This window comes from Toxorhynchites rutilus, chromosome 2 (assembly GCF_029784135.1).
Source record: "Toxorhynchites rutilus septentrionalis strain SRP chromosome 2, ASM2978413v1, whole genome shotgun sequence".
Lineage (NCBI taxonomy): Eukaryota > Metazoa > Arthropoda > Insecta > Diptera > Culicidae > Toxorhynchites > Toxorhynchites rutilus.
The window spans coordinates 5639245-5663124 of NC_073745.1; the positions used below are offsets into that span (position 1 = coordinate 5639245).

The 23880-nt window shown below is 37.5% G+C and overlaps 1 protein-coding gene across 3 annotated transcripts in view; it reads left to right on the plus strand.

The window, feature by feature from the left end:
• LOC129771229 (uncharacterized) overlaps positions 1-23880 on the plus strand; it is a 74334-nt gene that overhangs the window by 2238 nt on the left and 48216 nt on the right. Inside the window, exon 1 of one of the 3 annotated variants that reach the window (XM_055774655.1) lies at positions 13604-14563. The exons of the other annotated variants lie outside the window; for them this stretch is intronic. Within the exon in view, the coding sequence (XP_055630630.1) occupies positions 14497-14563 (67 nt within the window). The 5' untranslated portion in view covers positions 13604-14496. Of the gene's footprint in view, positions 1-13603; positions 14564-23880 lie in introns of those variants that run through there. 3 annotated transcript variants of the gene reach the window in all.

Sequence of the window (23880 nt, forward strand, 5' to 3'; positions counted from 1 at the left end):
TTATTTTCCTTCAATTTTTTAACAAAAAATTCCAACTCAAAAACTATAATACCTACAAAACTTTGTTCAAAGAATGAAATTTAGTAAAATGTTTAGATTTTCATAAAAAAATATATAAATACTAGCTGTACTCTACCACGCTTTGCTGTGGCACATTGTGGTTGCATGGTTGAGTTGAATTTTCATTTTTTTGTCATTATTTTTCGAGTTTTTGACGCGTACACAAACGAACAGAACATTTTTGTATATATAGAGATAGATGAGGGAAGTCGATAAATTTTAAATCATTCCGAAACACAATTTCAGTTCACGATTCTGTCAAATACTTGGAAAAGATGTTTCCATCACATAGAATTCATATTTAATACGAAATGGTCGACTTTCATAAGAAGCTTTATTTCAGAAACGTACTATGGCCATATAAAAGATCATTTTTCTCCAATTTTTTAAATTTTTTATGCCGTAACAACATTCCTGGGTAGGGGGTCTCCGTAGCCACTTGGTTACGCGTTCGCTTACTAGGCGATCGATCGTGAGTTCAAACTCAGGGCCCTCAATTGACCATCTTTGTGTTGTTATAGAATAACTACGTCCACGCAACTATTATCAGCTATGGAGATCGATCCACGGTGGAACAAAGATCGATTCATCCATACAACTGCTCTGCTCTGCAAGAAACATCGGGCTGCTGTTCTATAAATAACCCAACAATGATCAATATCAACTGTCTTCGCTGTCCGGTCTGCTGAACAATGGAAGAACAGATAGAATACCCTCACGCCCAAATGGCTACTACATTGCAATTTACCATTATGTAATGGAACAGAAAACCTAACGCCTAAATGGCTACTACTACTACTGTGTAATTTACAATTTATAGAAACATAAACATATGTACATGTACACGATAAAAACCCGGCTCTGTTACAGATAAAATGCTAATGAGCCTGATGGAAAATAATGATAAATGGAAAAAAAACATTCCTAGGAGTAAAATGTAAATTGTGTCCAACTTTAAGCTCAATCGGCTCTGCACTTTTCGAGTTTTTGACGCGTACACAAACGAACACAACATTTATATATATATATATATAGAGATAGAGATGGATGAGGGAAATCGATAAATTTTAAATTATTCCGAAACACAATTTCAATTCACGATTTTGTCAAACACTTGAAAAAAAGATGTTTCCATCACATAGAATTCATATTTAATACGAAATGGTTGATTTTCATAAGAAGCTTAATTTCAGAAACGTACTATGGCCATATAAAAGATCATTTTTCTTCAATTTTTTAAATTTTTTATGCCGTAACAACTTTTTTAATTATTTTAAGAATTGATTGTTGTCAAGTCAAGATAGTCAAGATAGCGTTATGAGGAAAGTATCTAAAAGTAGTCTCAAACACGTTATTACACACAAACTGGTGAACTTTATTTTTTGTCGTGTAATCAAAGCACGCTTTGTTTACATGTCAAAAATCGAAATATAAGTCATTTAGTCGCGGTCATAAAGTTGTTTTCGAAATGTCGCGGTTTGAAACTAAAAAGAAATTTCTGCCCAATTGGTGCACCGAAAAGGGGGTTACATACCACAAAATAGCAAAAAAAAAATCAAAGTTTGTCCAGAAAGTGTTAAACGAATCGTTGCAATGTTCGGTAATGATTGTTCTTTCGAGGATCTCAGCAGAAGTGGATGAAAAACCGGACCAAGTAATCTCGAATTGGACCGAAAAGTTGTAAATTATATTGAGAAGAACAGGTTTGCATCTATTCGTGAAGTTCAAAACCAGTCAACAGAGACATGGTCTAAAGACCTATAAAAAACAAAAAGTGGCCAAACACCGCCGCAAACAAACACCGGAGTAGCGGGATCGCGCTAAAACACGAGCTCGAAAGCTATATGAGCGTATTTTGTACAATCCCAATCCCAATCAACAAAACAGACAGCTTAAACCAAACGACCCGTTCTCGAGCGGGAACACACCTTGGTTTTTATTTATGAAAATTGAAATAAATCGTTTCATATTTCAAGTCATTTTAAACACAACTGCTACCATATACAATTTTACACTTACGCTTGTGCAAAATTGTTCACAATATACGATCGGTCATTGATATGAAATTTCACGAAGCAACCAACATTAAAGTTCCAAATTTAAATTTAATTTGCTAGAATTAATCGGATCACTAACCTTATTTGCAATATAAAAATGGCCCCGACTTGCATATATTTGCAATGCCGACTTCCCTCGGGCACCTTGGTTTTGTTGTCTCTGTTAGGGAACACTTTTCGGTGTGAACAAAAGACCCCCTACTTTCATGTATTTCCAATGTCGATTTTCCCCAGGCAGCTTAATTTTGATGTCTCTGTCCGGGAACACATTTCGGTGGGAGCAAAAGCTCCCCTTACTTTTATGTATTTGCAATGCCGATTTCCCCTAGGCAACTTGATTTTGATGTCTTCGTTAGGGACCCGCCGCATGTGACGTCAATTTCAACCAGTCAGAAGTGGGTTTTTTCTGTTGAGATAGGGGTTGAGATTTTTCAATTGTTCGATAGTTAGTTACATGATATATTTGGTTGGGGAAAAAGAAATGTCGTATATTGTCAATATATGGCAACACTTGAACATATCTTGTGTTGTACTTATCGCATCGGGTCTTACTATACGGCTATTGAAAGATGATCTGTGCTACAAGTGTCGTTTTGACAGTGTTGTGCTTGTCCTTTTCAGTCTCAAGTTATAGCGCGTCAAAGATGGAGTCTACCAAGCAAGAATTCGCCAAGTGAGCACTCGCTCGATTGACCAGGAACTGGGTATAGACCATAAACCGTTTGGAACCATTTGCAGAAGATTGGATTCCAAAAAAGCTGGATGTATGGGAGCCACACGAGTTGACGCAAAAAACAAATCTTTAAGACCGAATCAACGCCTGCGATGCACTGCTGAAACGGAACGAACTCGACCCATTTTTGAAGAAGATTGTGACTGGTGATGAAAAGTTTATCACGTACGACAACCTAAAGCGAAAAAAATCGTGCTCGAAGCGCGGTGAACCGGTCCAAACCATCGCCAAGCCCGGATTGACGGCCAAGAAGGTTTTGCTGTGTGTTTGGTTGAAATTGGAAGGGAATCATCCACAATGAGCTGCTCAACTATGGCCAGACCCTCAACTCGGTTCTCTACTGTGAGCAGCTTGATCAAACGGCAAACAGGCGATTGACCAGAAGCGGCCAGAAATGATCAATAGGAATGGTGTTGTTTTCCATCAGGACAACGCTCGGCCTCACACATCTTTGATGACCCGCCAGAAGCTACGGGAGCTCGGATGGGATGTCCTATTGCACCCATCGTATAGTCCGGACCTGGCTTCAAGTGATTATCATCTCTTCCGGTCTATGCAAAACGTTACTAATTTGGCCTCAAAAGAGGCTTGCGGAAACTGGCTGTCTGAGTTTTTTGAAAATAAGGAGGGGGGGATTTATAAGGGGGGGGGGGGGGGGGGGGTGTATAATGAAGTTGCCTTCTAAATGGCAGCAAGTTTGCGAACAAAACGGCGCATATTTGACTTAAATTGGATAATTTCATAAATAATTTGGATAATTTTGGATAAGATCATAAATACGACATTTCTTTTTCAGGGTTGGTATTACTTTATTCAAGGTGAAAAATTGTTATAGAGTGCCGAAATCGTTTGATGCAAAAATCTCATCAATCCATCATTTGAAATTGGACATTTTTCACGATGCGATCTATTTTCGTTTTTCAATTTGTACCAATTTGTACCATTGTGTTCCCGAAAGACGTAATTCTACGTCAAAACAATCCAAAATTCCTCCAGCAGCGGATATTCAATACTGACTCTTACACCAAAAAAAAAAGCTCTCTTCAAATGCAAATATGGATTTACACAAACAACCACGTAAGCCGCTTAGGGCGCAATGAATAAATAATAACCGTCCCGATTAGAATGTTCACGTGTGTCTCAGTATGTTTGAGGTACGGCGAATCACCTGCCCGGCATAACAGGTGGGTCTGCAGGAGGAAGATGATAGAATCACAAAAAAAAAACAGTGGAATGCAATCCGACCTGTGTGCTTTGTTATGTCTGTCACACCACCATCGTGTTCAGCTAAATGCAACAATAATAAACACAATCATGCATATGCGATAGCATATTCCATGGAATTTATGTTTCGGTCATTAGAAAAGAGAAGCGGAGTCTTTTCGGGGAGCTGGTGAAGGTACTTTTCTGCTTGAAATTACGTCTCATTGACTGTGACTCGCATGAAGCTGTACTGCGTGACCAGAATAAACGAAATATTACGTTGAACTGGAAGACGCACCGAAGAAGCAATTTATTTCCAATGTAGAAAATCCGGTTACTCGTCGTCTGTATAGTGAGTGAAAATTAAGATAAGTATTATTCAAATATACCCGCGCGCCTCTAACACGTATCACAGGTAGATGTTTTATATTCAGCATTTTATATTCCGGCTGTACGCCTACCAGATTGACTGGCACGAGTTTGTAGACAATGCGAAGCACTATGTTCAATCTGTTGCTTCATATTTCATTACCAATACTTCATATTTGTAAAAAAAATGATGCGCTCGAAATTTTGTGTTTTATAGCGTTCGTTAAACTATCATTTAAATAATTCCAATTATATTATATTGAGGGAAAAGAAATCCATTATGTTTGCGTACAGTTTAAAACTATAATTAAAATGCTTCGGATTGTTCGATTTGGGTCAAATATTCGCCGTTTTGTTATGCAATTTGTTGCCATTTTGAAGATAGCCTCATAATGGCTCTCTCATAAAAGTATTGGTTCTTATTAGCGAAAACTCTAACAATCGATTTTCACCATCTTCTCTTGATCCTAATCGTAATCGCTCGCTTAGTGCCAGGTTCGGACTATATGGTGGATGCATTAAAACTTCCCAACCAAGCTTCACAATTTTCATTGTCATATGACCAATTTCAATTATGACTTTTTTAAAAAGTATATTCATAATCATTGATCTTTCTTTCAATGATTTTGAATATATACGACAAACCGCACTATCTCGCAGGATAACCATCGTGATACTGCTGTTTTACGACCCGAGTACCACCTGGACTGAACAAAGACGCTTATAGCTTTTCTTGGAGACTCGTAATGTCCATTTGCTCTTCCCACCTGAACCAGTGCGAGCCAGAAAAACGACCTTTGTCGATAGAATTTCTAACCCCAACGGGAATCGAACCCGAAAGCCCCCATATTGGCGAGCGCCACGCTAACCACTAGCCCATGGTGACCTCACCTCATGAGTGAGACGAAAGGAACTAAAGAGGTTTGATATCCCTCCAGGAACCAGCATCACGGCAGAAGACATCGTCGACGGCAGACTTAAGAAAAATCTTCATATACAGCCATTCCATGTCAAACCGATATAGTGGTTCTCAGATTTTCGTTCAAAGTGGTATATTTAGTCTTCATCGCAAAATATTAGACCCGTATTTTTTCTTATTTTTTCATTGGGATGCCCATTCCCATTTAGGGTAGTCCAAAAAATCCATTTTTTCGCCCTTTTCCCAAAAATGACTTTATTCGAAAATTCATAACTTTGGAACTATTGGACCGATTCAGATGATCGATATACGAAATTAAAGGCAATTATTTTTTTGTAAGAATATTACTCCTGCCAAAACTTTAGATTTTGTTTTCGTAACTATTGATTGTATAGTTTTTTTGTTGTTTTAAGGCTAGTCCAAGAGGGCGCTATATTTTTAATATTTTTCCTTGAAAGCTGAGGATTTTTTACATATTCAGCAATTCCAAATGAAATCGTCCTAAAAATGCAGATTTGAAAAACTTGTATTTTTGATTCCAATGAAAGTGTGTATTCCGTTTGGGTTGAAGGGTATATGAGTTTTTCACAGCAATTGGGAATTTTTTGACTCAAGCGTAACTTTTGAAATGGGCGTAACGATTTTAGTAAGAGAAATCTTTGTTAATTCATATCTCAAAAACTATGATTCGTACCGAAATAGTGTATTAGAAAGAGTTATAGAGTATTGATGGTTGAATAGGAAAAAAATGTACACTGAGAAAAAAAAATAGTACCCTTTTTTTTATTTACAAAATAAAAATTAAATTTGCAATATCTAAAATACATATTTTTTTTATTTTTTTTTTTAATTTTTTCATACAACATAGAAATCATGCAGAAAATTTAAAAAATGGGCCCAAGATGATAAAACTATTTTTGACAAACTTTGTGGAACATCGAATTTTTAGGAATTTTCGAAACATCGAATTTTTGTAAGTTAACAATCATTTTTAGCCACAAATTATGAATCCTGATGTGATTTAAAACAAAAAAGGTTATCATCAATCTCCTTCTAAATGTAGCCATTCTCGAGATATTTAAAAAAATATTTGTAATTTATATATATTTGTAATTAATATATTATTTTGTAATAGTAAATAGGCCCTTTAGATATGTTTGTCGTGTTATACCATCATGTTCATGAGATTTTATGAATTCGCTTATAATTACCAACAACTTTTCCAAATACATCGTTATGGTAATGACATATGTTTAGGAGTTATTTTACGAAACATTCGAAGCCATGTGGGTTAATACAAAGCGTAGAGAAACTAGAAGAAAATTCCCAAAATTTCATGAACATGACGGTATAACACGACATACGTATTAAAGGAGATTATTTACTATAAAAAAGATTATAAATTAGAAATATTTTTTTAAATGAGAAGAAAATTTAGAAGGAGATTGATAATAACCTTTTTTGTTTTAAATCACATCAGAATTCATAATTTGTGGCTAGGAATGATTGCTAACATACAAAAATTCGAAGTTTCGAAAATTCCTAAAAATTCGATGTTCCACAAATTTCGTCAAAAATAGTTTTACCATCTTGGGCCATTTTTTTAATTTTCTACATGACTTCTATTTTATATGAAAAAAATGAAAAAAATATTTAAAAATACATATTTTTTGATATCGTAAATTAAAATTTTATTTTGTAAATAAAAAAAAAGTACTAATTTTTCTTCTCAGTGTATATTTTTTTCACATTAAGCCAACAATACTCTATAACTCTTTCTAACACACTATTTCGGTACGACTCATATTTTTTGTGATATAAATCGATACGCCCTTTTCAAAAGTTACGTTTGAGTCAAAAAATGAACCATGATGATGTATTTGGAAAAGTTGTTGGAAATTATAAGCAAATTCATAAAATTTCATGAACATGACGGTATAACACGAAAAACATATTGAAAGGGATTATCTATATATATATATATAAAAATGGAGTGATGTCTGTCTGTCTGTCTGATTCTTATAGACTCGGAAACTACTGAACCGATCGACATGAAAATTGGTATGTAGGGGTTTTTGGGGCCGGGGAAGGTTTTCGTGATATTTTAAGACCCCTCCCCCCTCTCTAAGGGGGGGGCTGCCATACAAATGAAACACAAATTTCTGCATTACTCGGAAATTAACCAAGCAAACGAAACCAAAGTTGGCATGTGAAAGTTTTAGGGTGCAATAAATGTTTCTATGATGGTTAGACAGTCCTTCCCCCACTCAAAGGGGGGGCTGCCATACAAATGAAACACAAATTTCTGCATTACTCGAGAATTAATCAAGCAAATGAAACCAAATTTGGCATGTGGAGGTTTTAGGATGCAATAAATGTTTCTATGGTGATAAGATACTCCTTCCCCACCTCTTAGAGGGGGCTGCCATACAAATGAAACACAAATTTCTGCATTATTCGGAAATTAACCAAGCAAACGAAACCAAAGTTGGCATGTGAAAGTTTTAGGGTGCAATAAATGTTCCTATGATGGTTAGACAGTCCTCCCCCCACTCAAAGGGGGGGCTGCCATACAAATGAAACACAAATTTCTGCATTACTCGAGAATTAATCAAGCAAATGAAACCAAATTTGGCATGTGGAGATTTTAGGATGCAATAAATGTTTCTATGGTGATAAGATACTCCTTCCTCCTCTCTTAGAGGGGGCTGCCATACAAATGAAACACAATTTTTTGCATTACTCGGAAATTAATCAATCAAACGAAACCAAAGTTGGCATGTGAAAGTTTTAGGGTGCAATAAATGTTTCTATGATGGTTAGACAGTCCTTCCCCCACTCAAAGGGGGGGCTGCCATACAAATGAAACACAAATTTCTGCATTACTCGAGAATTAATCAAGCAAATTAAACCAAATTAGGCATATGGAAACTTTAGGGTGCAATGAATGTTTCTATGGTGGTTAGATACCCCTCCCCCCTCTCTTAGGGGTGGCTGCCATACAAATAAAACACAAATTTCTGCATTACTCGAGAATGATTCAAGTAAATGGGCGGGACGAAGTTTGTCGGGTTAGTTAGTTTACTATAAAAAAGACAATAAATTAGAAATATTTTTTTTTAATATTTCGAGAATGGCTACATTTAGAAGGAGATTGATAACAACCTTTTTTGTTTAAAATCACATCAGGATTCATAATTTGTGGCTAAAAATGTTTGTTAACATACAAAAATTCGATGTTTCGAAAATTTCAAAAAATTCGTTGTTACACAAAGTTCGTCAAAAATAATTTTACCATCTTGGGCCCACTTTTTAAATTTTCTGCATGATTTCTATTTGGTATGAAAATATTGAAAAAAAATAAAAAAAATATGTATTTTGGATATTGCAAATTGAATTTTTATTTTGTAAATAAAAAAAAGAGTACTATTTTTTTTCAGCGTAAATTTTTTTTCATATTCAACAATCAATACTCTATAACTCTTTCTAAGACACTATTTCGGTACGAATCATAGTTTTTGAAATACAAATTATCAAAGATTTCTCTTACTCAAATTGATACGCCCTTTTCAAAAGTTACGCTTGAGTCAAAAAAATCCCAATTGCTGTGGAAAACTCATATTTCCTCTAACCCAAATGGAATACACACTTTCATTCGAATAAAAAATACTCATGTTTTGTCCTTTGTCGATTTCATTTGGAATTACTCTATTATATTGAATGGCGTTAACGTTCCCTATGGAATTTTCGCCGTCTCAACGTATGCAATAAATAGCGTCATTTATTACTACCTGGTTGAGTTGTTCTGTATTTTAGATACTGAATAACAAAAGTGCTACGAATTTTATTTTGTGAGGCGCCCAAATTCTATATTTTCCAATTATAGGTGTTAAATGGCCCAGCAGATGTATAATATGCTCATAAGTTGTTTCTCTCAGAGACTATAAAGCTATAAAGCTTGTATGAATGAGAGATTCCATCAATCTATTCACTTCATGCCCACCAGCGAAGAGAAGAAACCGTTTCTCCGGTGAGCGTGTTCTCCCAGTATTCGTGCATTAATTCTCCAGTCCGCGCTCTTGTTTTCCTGCATTCTCTGAGCACATAATATAGATGCCAAATGTAAAGACATGTTTTCGTTTTGAAGACATTTTATTTTGTAAAAACATACTGAGATCATTTCAAAGTATGTGAAAACAATTGTTTGTGATTGTGACAATTGTTCATAATGATTACATTTGAAGACATTTATTCGTGCCATGTAGAGATATTTTACAAAAATCATCTGGCATCCCTCACATACAAGCTATTTCTCTTATGAGAATGTTATCTGACCGAAAACGAGCAAATTGCCCCGATCGAGGGTATGCCATACTGCCCGATGGTAAGTTGATGCGAAAAATATCAAATTGAGGAGGAAATGAATCCTTTCTTACCATTTTCTTCATCTGGGATATTCACTGGGAGCTCGACTCAATAAATGTGACCCGCAGTTATCGCCTCTGAATCGGTTTCAAGCAACAAAAACCTCATAGAAATGATGTAGAAAATTATATCGAAAATCGCTTCCAAAGAAAATTATTATTCTTATTTTTTTAAAACATGTTACCAATTTAAAACTTGCATGGTAGGATTCTTTCATTGACTAGCACTATTGCCTATATCCATTGCATTTGCTGGTTTACGAGATAATCAGGCGGGTCAAATTGCCCGGCAGGCGCGTTTTAGACACATCTCCTCTATACAATAAAATTATTTTCAGACACAATTCTCGTTGGAGATTCTTCAATCACTTTCAAATAACATGTTCCTCACAAATGTTGGATTCAGAAATATAACAAAATAAAGACAGCTCAAATCAGCTTACAAGCCATATTTACACCATCTCATTCACTAGCCTGACAGTGAAATTTGTGAGGAGATAGGATGGTGGAATCAGGTCCAGCTGAAGCGTTCTTTTCCAAAACTGGGACTACTACCAAGATTTCGATTAAATACCAGATATGCTTCAATTCAACGGTATTACTGTCAGCGGAGTTCTCGATGAATATCAGTTGCTGAATTTCTAACAATATGTTTCAATATTGCTTATTGGAATTTCATATGTTTCCATAACGGTTCAAGGTGAATGCTCTGGAAAATACATTTTTTCTGGGGTTTCAAGTTCTTTTTGTGATCTTCATTCTGAGAATCAAAATGAAATGCCTTCGACGTTTTAATAGAAATGTGAAATGTGTATTCCATGTTTAACACTAGAACTACCGACAGTTTCTACATACATTTTTCTACCTAACCTTTTATTTTGACCAGTGTGATATTTTGTTGTCCAAATATAACAATTTTAAAGGATATATACTATATTTAGAAAGCGTCATAACATTATTAGAAAATATTGAATAAAATTCAGGATAAATTCTTGTGAACAAATGATACCACCATTTTGACCAGTTTTGATTTTGAAGAACAAGTTTTCTGAATCGGCTCTGAGGAATAGGCTCATATCAGTAAGTGATTTATGATTTGAATCTTCTTTTATTGACATTTCCACTTCGGCCGGGATGTGCCAGCGAGCACCTAGGGCGGTTTAGACAGGTATTTACGAGTAAGCAGTCTGAGGATCTGGCGGACCACCACAGATCATTGGCAAAGTTTTCTATGGTATGACTCTCAAAGATTAACAGCGCCTGGCGTTTGATTTTGCGGAAGCCAACAACCTCCAGCACGAATTCAACCTAGTTGCAAACTGGCAGGAAGAGAATGGGCTTCTAGCTGCATGAGGAACCATCGTCTGTCTCTTCGAACCCCACAACAGCGCAACGAAGCGACAGCGCTCCAAGGCAAAGCATCGGAATCCTCAGAACCGAAATCCAAGATGCGGAAGAAAAATAAACAGTTAAAAAAAACTTCAAAATACTACAAAATGCATTCAATTCAGAACAGTTATGTTTCGTTTGTGCTTATGTTTTCACAATGAAATTCAAAATAAATCAAGTGAAGGTAACTATGTATTTATAAACTTTATCTATATGAAAAAAAAATGTTTTGGTGTCCGCTCCTCGCGATTTAACTCAAGAACGGAGCAACGGAGCAACGGAGCAATTTTGTTTAAGTCGGTATCAGGCTTTTCAATGTAGAGCCAGAGTCCGAAACCAAAAAAAAAGAACTATAAATCTGTCATCGTTGAAATTCGTAAGAGGATTGTTTTTGTCAAATATAAACGTCCATCATCTTCTGAGAGCTTTTGAAGAATTTTTTTTTCATGTGAAAAAGGTGTTTTTTGACTCTAAGGGGATGAATCAAAAATTCAAATTCATGCCATAATTGGGACACTTACCCTAATATAATATACTTTGTGCGTTACAAACCGTTTGAAGGTTGTGAGTACATACTACAAGCGGACCTTTGCAGGGCTACTATTTAGGGTTTCAAAAGAGTTAAACTAACAGATTTTTGAACAATGAAAAGAATTACATTTAAAATAACCAAGTGTTCTGAACAATCACAGTCCTACGTCAAACTTCCGTCCGTGCCTTAGGCTCAGACCCTTCTACTTTTATATGGTGAATGGTGAAAAAAAATAAAAATAGCATACCATAAACTGAATGTATTAGGCTGTCAAAAAAGTCCTGCGGTATTTCCGCGAGGTGTCGTTGTAAGCGCGTAGTTCTAGTTGTATTCATTGTATCGAGTCATACTATAGCTTGTTGGAAAGGTATTTTATAGCCTTGACAGTGTTTTGTTTGGTTAAGTCGTTCGTGAGTTATAGTGTCGCAAATATGGAGCAAAATAAAGAGAAAATCCGACATATTTTACAGTACTACTATGACAAAGGCAAAAATGCATCTCAAGCTGCCAATAAAATTTGTGCAGTTTATGGTCCCGATACAGTTTCCATTTCCACCGCACAACGATGGTTTCAACGTTTTCGTTCTGGTGTAGAGGTCGTCGAAGATGCGCCACGCTCCGGAAGGCCTGCCGTCGAAAATTGCGACAAAATCGCTGAATTAGCCGAGAAAGACCGGCATAGTAGCAGCCGTAGCATCGGCCAAGAGCTGGGGATAAGTCATCAAACCGTTATTAACCATTTGAAGAAGCTTGGATTCACAAAGAAGCTCGATGTATGGGTGCCACACACGTTGACGCAAAAAAATATCTTTGACCGTATCGACGCATGTGAATCGCAACAAAATCGACCCGTTTCTGAAGCGGCGATGAAAAGTGGGTCACTTACGACAACGTGAAGCGCAAACGGTCGTGGTCGAAGCCCGCTGAAGCGGCTCAGACGGTGGCCAAGCCCTCATTAACGACCAGGAAGGTTCTGCTGTGTGTTTGGTGGGATTGTCAAGCAATAATCTATTATGAGCTGCTTCCCTATGGCCAAACGCTCAATTCGGACCTGTACTGCCAACAACTGGACCGCTTGAAGGTAGCACTCATGAAGAAGAGGCCATCTTTGATAAACAGAGGCCGCATTGTCTTCCATCAGGACAACGCCAGGCCACACACTTCTTTGGTGACGCGCCAGAAGCTCCGGGAGCTCGGATGGGAGGTTCTTTTGCATCCGCCGTATAGTCCGGACCTTGCACCAAGGGACTACCACCTGTTTTTGTCCATGGCGAACGAGCTAGGTAGTCAGAAGTTAGCCACAAAAGAGGCCTGTGAAAATTGGCTATCCGAGTTTTTTGCCACTAAGGAAGCGAGCATCTATAACAGGGGTATTATGAAGTTGGCATCTCGTTGGGAACAAGTCATCGAACAAAACGGCGCATATTTGACTTAAAACAGATGATTGTAACTAATTTTATGAACAAATGAAAATTAAAAAAAAATACCGCAGGACTTTTTTGACAGCCTAATATCATCAAGTTACTAGTCATATGGCATATCTTGTTCAAACTTCTTTTACAAACCATCTGGCACTAGTTCCTGTCCCACAACAGTTCACACCCGTGACCACTACACCAATGACCCGCAGTATCTCTACCCACCGCATGCCGGTTCTTTCTTCCAACGCGCAAAACTGTACGGGTATGTGTGGTGGGTCTCTTCTTCCACCGGTAATAACTTTTCCACATCAAAATCACTGGAATGTGAAATTTAAATCAATTGTTCAACATAAGCCTAACTTTACCCTCCCGATCGCTGGAAGCGATCCATCCGTCCAAGCCACGCCAGAAGCAGCAGCAGAGCAAAAAAAAATACACCGGGAGCAGTCAAACGAACGAGGCACTATTGTAGTTATGGTATTGTAGTTTGAGAAACCAGTGAAGTAACACCACAAGCATCGAGCACTGGCGCTGTTTTTCCCCTTCTGTGTGTGTTTTTTTACTTTGTGTCTAGTCTATCAATACTTTTTTGTCACAAACCGAATTCAAATGGGGGAGAAAGGAAACTGACGACATCGCGCATTCAACCCCACCTGATCACCTTTTCCACTAATTAACAAACGATCGCAAGTGATTGATTAACAACAGAAACACGAACACTACCGCGTACCCGTACTTCAAGTTGTACTAACTTTCTCAGCTTGAGTACGTTTTTTTCGTTTTTCCGCGGATTAAAGTGAACGAGCTCAGCCCCACCGACGCAGAAAATAGTGAACCACTAATGTGCCTGAGATTCAAACAAAAGTGCTCTGTTTACTTCTCGCTTCGAGGTGAAATACACACGAGGTTCCCAGCCACACGCCACTATCGCCATTGTCTTACAGTTCTCGGGAACCTCCCGCAAAATAGTGGGCTGTGTGTGAACTGATCCCACCAACCAAACTGAACCAAAGCAGCAGGCGGGAGAAAATTTCATCGTTCGCTCATAAATTAACTTAATCGCTGTTTCAACCAAACCATCCGCATTTGTGTAACTTTTGCAGTCTGAAAAACAAACCCGGTTATCTGTTTCAGTTTTTTTTTTCTCTCTTTCGAAATTTTTGTAATAACTTGGTGGTCCAAGAACCAAACCTAACCGGAGATCACGAAAATAAAATCATAAACGAAACGAACTAATTTGCGGTCGGTCGCGTCGAGTTTTTCCTCCTATTCCTGCTGAGTGCAAAAGTGTGTGTGTTCGTGTGTTTCCCCACTGGACAGTGTATTCCTAGGGAACAGGAACCAACCTGCCACGGCTAATGACGGCAACGAAGACTGTGAAAAACAACGATGCGTGTCAAAACTGTACGCCAGATCAAGAACCAGCGGCTGAATCGCAAAAACCTGAACGAGGATGGTTGGTATATGAACGGAACGATTGTTGTCGCTAGACATAGTGCTTTGAGTGATCAATTATGATTGCCTATAGGGGGAGGGATACTCATCGAGGTGAAAATATTTATCGTGGAGCGCTTTCGGTGCTCCCTTTCGTTCGATTGCTTCTAGTTAATGGGAACGGTTGCGAATATGCAAACTCGACCGTGATTGATGGTTTCCGAAGATGAAGCTGTTGGAGCAATCGAGCGTATAGTTCAATGATGAGCACCGCGGAATTGGTGTCATTATCTATGTTTACATTAGACACCAAAATGTGAAAGTGTCGGTCCAAAAAAAAAAGATTAATTCGAAAATCATCAGGAACAAATTTCCTGTAATTCCCTCAGTGCATACGCTAACGGAATTTAGTTTAAAGTGAATGAAAAATATAAGAACATAAAACCTTCCTCTCAATCTCTCGTTTGTAACCGTGAAGAGAAAGGTCAACATCCGTCTCTCGAAACGAACGGAATATGCATCCCTGGTCTCTCCACACTGCCGACAGGCAAATCGAGTTTATTTAGTGAAAAATGAATGAAAAGCAATATCAAACAAATGCAGCCCACACGACAGGGCCCCGGTATCGAAACACCATCATCATCATTAACGTCACTGCCCGCCAGCGCAATTCGCTATGCAGACGTGAATAAACGGGTTGTTTTGGTCCTTCTGTTATGCGCCTCCCTCGCAGATGATAGCGACCGCAGTTCGCCGCTTTCATTCATTTCCTTTTTTTTTTTTTTTGCTCGAATATCATCCAAGGCAGAAAAACCTCGCACTCTTGACTGTGAGTTATACAACCCACAAAGAGACTACCGCACATTGCAATTCACACCGAATTGTTTGGCAATAAAATACGTCCAAAATCAGCAGCATGACAGTCACCTTTTTTTTTCTCGCGGATTTTAAATACCCGACAACGCCGATTCAGCCATAAAAACGGAAATCACTGACCCACCGAAAAAGCAACCGAGAGAAAGGCATTTTTATGACTCACCCCAGCAAGAAGTTGATCTGGGATGAATTGTTCTTGCGGGGAAAAGAATGAGCTCTCGGTAGAGGTCATCAAGTAAATGCGGAATCAACAAGTGCTTCTGGCCATCAACGGTGAAAGGAGTATCAATCAGCAGACAGATGTGGAAGAAGCTAATGTCCAAATCCATTGTAGATATTAGCTAGCTTCTAAAGTAGAATGATGAGTGGCGAGTACGGAGCAATAAATCACATGAGTTAACCTTCGGGAAATAAGTTCTCATCGAGTTCTTATTAAGAGTATTGCTTTCGGAAGTCATCCACCAGCGATTGATGTTTTCAAATCAAATGAAAGATTGATGCGTATCGGACGAGTGCCTAATCACGCTCTTTTGAGCTGAGTTTGTCTTTTCTGAACTGATGAATTAGCTTCATATGTGAAATCGAAATTTGAAACGCAATCCAAAAAGCTTCTGGAATTTTGTGAAATCTAAGCGCAAAGAGTCTACACTACCTTCGGCAATGTATTTGGATGAACGATTGGCTTGCAGCTCTTCGGATAAATGTGATCTTTTTGCTTCCTACTTCAGTTCGATGTTCAACCCCACCTCTGACAGTGTTGAAGCTGCTCTGGAACTAACTCCTGCTGGGAGCGCTGACGCTGATACACCTGAAGTATCATCAGAAGGGATACGAAAAGCGGTCGAGAAATTAAAAATTTCCTATCAGCCTGGACCTGATGGAATTGCAGCGTGTGTTCTGAAAAAATGCTTCGAACATCTGGAGCAGCCACTCACTCATTTGTACAACTTGTCTCTGAGAACTGCAACCTTCCCGACTCGATGGAAAGCATCGTTCATGTTTCCGGTGCATAAAAAAGGAAGCAAAAGCGATGTCCGGTATTATCGGGGCATCACATCGCTGAGTGCTTGCTCAAAGCTATTTGAAATAATTATGTCGGAACACATGTTTCGTCAGGTGAGACACTACATTTCCCCGAACCAACATGGATTTTTTCCTGGCAGAAGTGTCACTACAAATTTGTGTGAATTCACATCCTTCTGTCTTAGCAAAATTGAAGAGGGCCGACAGATTGACGCCATTTACACCGACCTCAAAGCAGCATTCGACAAGGTTGACCATAGTATACTTCTGGCCAAATTAGCAAAACTTGGTTTCTCTGTAAGGCTCGTTAAATGGCTTCGCTCATATTTCCTCGCTAGAAAACTAGCAGTCAAAATTGGCTCTTGCACCTCAACCTGGTTTGAAAGCAGCTCCGGAGTTCCTCAAGGTAGCAATTTGGGACCGCTACTATTCTCACTGTTCATCAACGATGCCATCGTGTATCTTGGAGCCGACTGTTGCCTGGTATATGCTGATGATCTAAAGCTGTACATTGACGTCAACAGCATTGAAGATTGTCGTAAACTCCAAAAACTTCTTGATAAATTCGCTGCATGGTGTCGCGTAAACAGGATGCAACTAAGCATACCAAAATGCTCTGTCATAAGCTTCCACCGCAAGATGAACCTCTTGTCGTTCGAATACACTGTCGGGGACGAAGTGTTAAGTCGAGTTCAAACGATTCGAAATCTCGGTGTCTTCCTTGATCCAGCTCTGTCATTTCGGAACCACTACGAAGACATCATAGACAAGGCTCTTCGTCAATTGGGATTTGTGAGCAAATTGAGCAGAGAATTCCGAGATCCTTACACGCTGAGATCCTTGTATTCGTGCTTGGTTCGGCCGTTCCTAGAAACCGCTTCATTAATATGGGACCCTTATCGTAGCACTATGGCTGCTCGAATCGAATCAATTCAGGGAAGGTTCGTCAGATTCGCCCTACGTCTCCTGCCATGGAATGATCCGCTGAATTTGCCACCGTACGAACATCGATGTCAGTTGATAGGGTTGGAAACGCTGAAGCAAAGGCGGAAACGGGCTAAGGCAATATTCACAAGGCTCGCTCGACTTCTTGTCGCCGAAATTGATGCTCCAAACGTACTTGCGCAAATCGCCGTCAATGTTCCTGGTTATACTCTCCGTCGCTCTGACTTCCTTCGCCTGCCGTTCAGACGTCGAGACTACTCCCTCCACGAACCAATACGTTCAATGATGGAATGCTTCAACGATGTTGCCCATTTGTTTGATTTTAATATCACGATTAACGAATTTAAGAGTAGAATTAAGCGTTTCGTGTTCAGCTAGTTTCACTACACATTTGTTCATTGAGACATACTTGTCGGATGAAATATAATATTAATAAATAGTAAATTGAAAATCGAGCACATCGTGAAAATTGTCCAATTTCAAACGCTTTTTGCTCAGTCATTTTATGATGGATTGATGAACTTTTTGCGTCAATCGATTTCGACACTCCATAACAATTTTTAATATTGAAGAAAATAATATATGTCATGAAACTAACTATCGAACAATTGAAAAATCTCAACCCCTATCCCAACGAAAAAACCAACTTCTGATTGGACGAAATTGACGACACATGCGGCGGATCTCCAACAGAGGCATCAAAACCAAGCTGCCTGGGAAAAAATGGCATTGCAAATACACGAAAGCAGGGGTGCTTATGTTCCTACCGAAATGTATTCCCTAACAGAGACATCAAAACCAAGCACAAGTATAAGGGTAAAATTGTATACGGTAGCAGTTGTGTTTAAAATGACTTGCTATATGAAACAATTTATTTCAATTTTGACGAATAAAAACCAAGTTGTGTTCCCGCCCGAGGCTGCACCCGTGGCCGACTGGTTAGCGTCTCACATTATCATGCCGTGTGTTCGGGTTTGATTCCCGTTCTGGCCGGAGGATTTTTCGTCAAATAAATTTCCTTCGACTTGCACTGTGGTCACGCGTATTCTAGAGCTTGCCCTCGGAATACATTCAAGACATCTTATTTGGCTTAAGAAATCTCAACTATGTATTGATAAATGGCGCTAGTTAATGCATACGTTGAGACGGTAAAAGTTCCACAGTTCCACAGTTAACGTCATTTGGTTTAAGCTGTCTGTTTTGTTGTGTTTATTTTCATACAGGGAAAGTTTATACGGCGAGAAAAATTGGAAAAGTGGAGAAATATTAGAAAGATTGATTTCCCATATGCTCTACGTATAGTACAGCGCGGACTCGATTATATACAGTTTCTGATTTCTTTTCACTGTATATAATCGAATCCTGTATATAATCGAGTCAAAAAAAAACATTTTTTTTTCGTTTTTTTTTGCATGTATTTTTCGTTTTATGAATATAAAAGAGGAATTTGATTTTTGATTCATCCCCTTAAAGTCAGACAAAACCTTTCTCACATGATAAAAATTAATTTATCCAAATTCCCTCAGGAAGTGATAGACGATCATATTTGATGAAAAAAATACGCATATGTTCGAATTTCAACAATGACAGAGTTATTGAACTTTTTTTTGTTTGGGACTTTGTGGCCTCTAACTGGCTCTACATTACAAAGTACGCTACGGAATACGATTCTGTTACTTTCATTTGAAAGACGAGGAAATTTAGTACAGGATATAGTAGTGGAACATCTAAATTAGTGAATTTTAATAACACTTTGGAAATGAAAAACTTAAAACTTAATAATTTTTAATGTGTTATTATTAATTTTATCCTAGAAATGTATATTAAACTAGATTGTTTCTATCAATTAAATTGAAGCTCTCTAGCCGCCCTACAATTTGTTCTCTGACACCCAACTTCTATATTTCTTAATTTGGCAGCAATGTCGATATAAACAATTCTTGATGAAAATTCAAGCAAAATCTTCAAAAATCACGATTTTTACCGCACTGTACATGTAATAACCACTTAAATTACACCTTAACGTTGTAAGGTTAAATTTCTTTTTGAAATAAGTCATATTTGAAATTTAAAAAAAAATATATTTTTCCAAACTGTATATAATCGAGTCCAAAATTGTATATAATCGAATCACATATAATCGAGTCTGTATATAATCGAGTCTATATATAATCGAGTCCGACCTGTATTAGGTGCTGTTAGTCCAATTAAAATTCGCATTGGGTTGAATAAACACACAGAAGGTAAAAGTTATAAAATAAAATTACCTTTCTCATTTCAAATATGTTTTCTTTATATGAAAGTAACAAGTTTCTACTGATGAGAAAAATTGATAATTGTGTTCGGAAATGATAATCATCCTATATTACATTGCTGAGTCTTTTTTTTTTCTTTATTTCATCCATACATAACTATGCGGTCGTGTCTCGGACACAACCCTCCTGTGACTTTTTTTTTTTTTGCTCTAAATTTTATATTTCAAATTATACATACAAACTGGCTTCGAAAGACTTCTAGAGCATACTGATACACACACTTTGCGATGCAGAACTTGTCAATATCTCAACTTCACTCAAAGTTATTGATATTCCTTCCCAAAAAATATGCCCTCTTCTATTGCTGGTCAGTCTTTATTGGCGGTATTTGAAAGAACAGAGTTCACTCTACATAATGTGTGATTTTAAAACTATGTTGTTTCTCGTGTTTGAGTAAATTAAAATTGAAATCATGAATTTTTGGTTGAAAAACCATCAATAACTTTGAGTAGGATTAAGATATTGACAAGTTCGGCGCCGCAAAATGTTGGTTTTGATAAGCTCTAAAAGTCGTACGAAGACAATTTTGATGTAGAATTTAAAAAATTATGAAAGTTGGAGCAAAAACAAAACCGCTTTTTCATGGTCACCCTAATGCAACTTAGGAAAAAATCGCTGAATCAGTTATATTAAAAGTTAGAAAAAAGCTTTATTCTACAAAGTTGATAAAAATAATTGGGGCTACAATATTGTCGAACTATGTTTTTTCTCTATCTATAAAGATAAGAAAGTTAGATTTTTTATTTCATCGACAATTTTGGTCACCCTATTTTTGAAAACATAAAAATGAGCGCTCTATCATATGTAAAAACTTTGTTGAAGACAGTTTCTGCCTAAAGTATAAATATCTCCCACAAAGTTGTTTTTTAACTAAGTTGCATTAGGGTAACCATGAAAAACCCGGTTATTTGACTCTATGTTTTATATTTAAAATTCTACATCAAAATTGTCTTCGTACGACTTTTAGAGCTTATCAATACCAACATTTTGCGATGCAGAATTTGTCAATATCTTTATCCTGGTCAAAGTTATTGATGGGTTTACACCAAAAAAACTCACGATTTCAATCTTAATTTACTCAAATACCAAAAATAACATATCTTTGAAAATCACATATTCACAGTGAAATTCAAATTCTCTTTCAAATTCCGTCAACAAACATTTTTTATGTTTGCCCCAGGAAGATTGGCAAGCAATTTTGGGAAAAAAATCAATAACTTTGAGTGAAGTTGAGATATTGATAAGTTCTGCATCGCGAAATGTTTGTATTGGTATGTTCTAAAAGTCTTTCGAAGACAGTTTGTATGTAGAATTATTATATAATATATATAAGTTAGAGCAAAAAAAAGTCTTTTTAATGGTGACTCCAACGCAAATTAAGAAAAACGCGCTATGTCGGTTATTTCAAGAGATTGAAAAAAAAACTTTGTTCTACAAAGATGTTTTAAATAACTGGGACTACAACATTGTTGAACTATGTTTACCACTATCTATAGAGATAAGAAAGTTAGATATTTTACTTAATCGAAAATGTTGGTCACCCCATTTTTTGGCAACATAAAAATGAGCGCTCTATCATATGTAACAACTTTGTCGAAGGCAGTTTTTGTCTAGAGAATAAATGTCGAGCGCTAAATGCTTATTTCCACTGAAATGCATCTCCTGGACCATTGTGCATTGTTGGCATACGACTACGACATTATCTTTTTCTATTCGTTTGTTAGACATTATTTTAGAGTGAAATCAAACCAAGAATTAGTAGAAATTTTGGTGGCCCTGAATCGGACCTATGATTTGTGTAGTCTCAGCTCATTTAATCGTCTTGCCCTTGAATTCCTCTCTGGCACCTTAAACTATATGTAAAACCATTAACCTGAAATGCCAATCTGAACTTGTCACATAATGAACATACGATTGCTTCATCTATGCTGCCTCTGCATCTCACCTGTGGAAAATTTCAGTCTCTTTCTATATCCAAAGTAGCGCATCGCTTATTCTGCACGTTTTGTGTCATCTTCGTTTCCCCTCGACCAGTGCATCTGGCATTGTAATCAACACATCGAGTCGAGTCTTGGCAGGCGTAATCATAATGTTTTTGCCGCATTATGTAGGGGAAATCACGCTGGGCCATCATCGCCGGCTCACAAAAAAAAACATTCTTCTGCTGGTTTGTTACGTGTGATTTGATTTCACGTTCCTCCCAGTTTCGATACAACAATATCCTAGCTTTGCTGACGGTTTTGACTGAGAATTCGAGAAAAGATTTCTCATAAAAGGTCATTCTAGCAATGTTTAATTTTTATCGCTGCAACTGGTGTGCGTTCGCAGTCGGATACGTGTTCGGTGCTTGTTGAATGGCAATGCACGGAAGATGTCTGGGAGTGCGATACCACTGAGGCAACACTAAACATAATAAAGAATGATACTTGATAATTGCAATTATCGCCATTTTTAGTGTATATATCTTTGGGTTGTTCAAGATATATTAAAGTGATTGAGGAAGTTGGAACAACGGTGTTGGTGAAACAAATACCACTTTTTGTATTGTTCTCGCAAAGACAAGAAAGAATCGATGTTTCTCGAACTGCTTCTTCAAAACCAGCAAATTAAATACAAGGATTGCATAGTCATACTTTCTATGCGATCGTGTCTTGGATACAATTCTCTATAGTTTTTCTCCGTGTCTAGTTTTGAATATTGCATTTTTTTTATTTGAATCGTTTATTTTTACAGGCTCAGTTACATAAGTTTAAAGGAGCCGTACTCCTTACTGTATTGTTACTAGTATATATACATTTTTCCTTAATGTTAATAACGTAGAAAACCGATTACTCGCGGTCGACTCGAGTTTAGAAGGGTGACATATTTTCTTCAGGAAAAGGAGGGAGTATGAGGATATGTTGACAATGTTCACACTCACACTCTAAATCACACTCATCACACTCAATTCTTAAACCTATCTTATATCTAATATGTATTTACATTTCTTCTTATTCCTAAGAAGGGATCCGATCTCTCACAAAGGAAAAGGAAAAGGAGAAAATAAGGATATAAGGACAATGACACACGAAGATCGATAGCTTTAAGGAAAACAGAATATTGAAGTTGAAGTCTGGTGATTTTTAGGCTTCTGTCGCGAGTTGAAAACCGCCATGACGGCCGTTGGAATGTCCGATCGATCTGAGAAGTCGGCTGCTCCACACAAAACATGCACTCTATAGGATGAGGATCCTTCCAGAGATATAACTCAAGCGGGCTAGACGGCCAAAGAGGTTGAGCGAAGAGCACTCGGTGTTTTCGAACATAACGATCAATATTCGCGGTAAATTTCAACTTGGCGTATAATGTAGGCGTATAAATCACATATTTTACGAAGTATACAAGCATTCGGATTTTGTGAAACGTATATAACCAGGCAGAATGTAGTGGGTTGGCCCTATAGTAGGGTTAGCAGATGAGCTAGAGTGCCAATGGATGACCTTCGAATTTTCGAACAAGACTTCCTTCCTAATTCTCGCGAAAACATACCTTACACTATTAAGGTTAAGGTGGAAGCTAGCCACAAATCGCTGCCACAATGGCGCTCATTTCTTTCATCTCGCCCGAAAACTAATAATTTTGCGAAACGGTGTGAAGAAAATTATCGTTTTCACACACTTCCCATCAAGTAATATCGACCAAACTCTAATCGATTACTCACAAGATATAAAATTTTCATCTGCCGTCGCAATGTACAATGAAAAACGTCGGAAAACTCGAGCTAGTGCTCTAAGAGTTAAATTTTCATTTTTCAATTTTCCGCAATGGTTTTGTTTGTATTGGTGAAAGCATCGTTATTTTTTCGACACTGTTATCTCTTTTGTTATCAACAAGTTCTTCCGCACAGTAACTCGATATTGATAATTCCTCATTTTTTTCCTTCGTTGATCGTATTGTTTTCACATACTCACGTTGGAGAGCCTTAACCCTTCTCTTCGCTGGCCGAGGCATTTTGATTGAATGCAATACTTTTCCGTTTATTATTTTTGAAATCATAGGCAGCCGTGGCAGTGTTCCGAGCTCTGCAATACCATTTTCTTAACCAATATTCAAGTTGCTAACACTTACATTATAGACCCAATAAACGTAAAAATAATAATTGTATTGATGTCAACACAATTTTATTCTCTTGATTTTCATG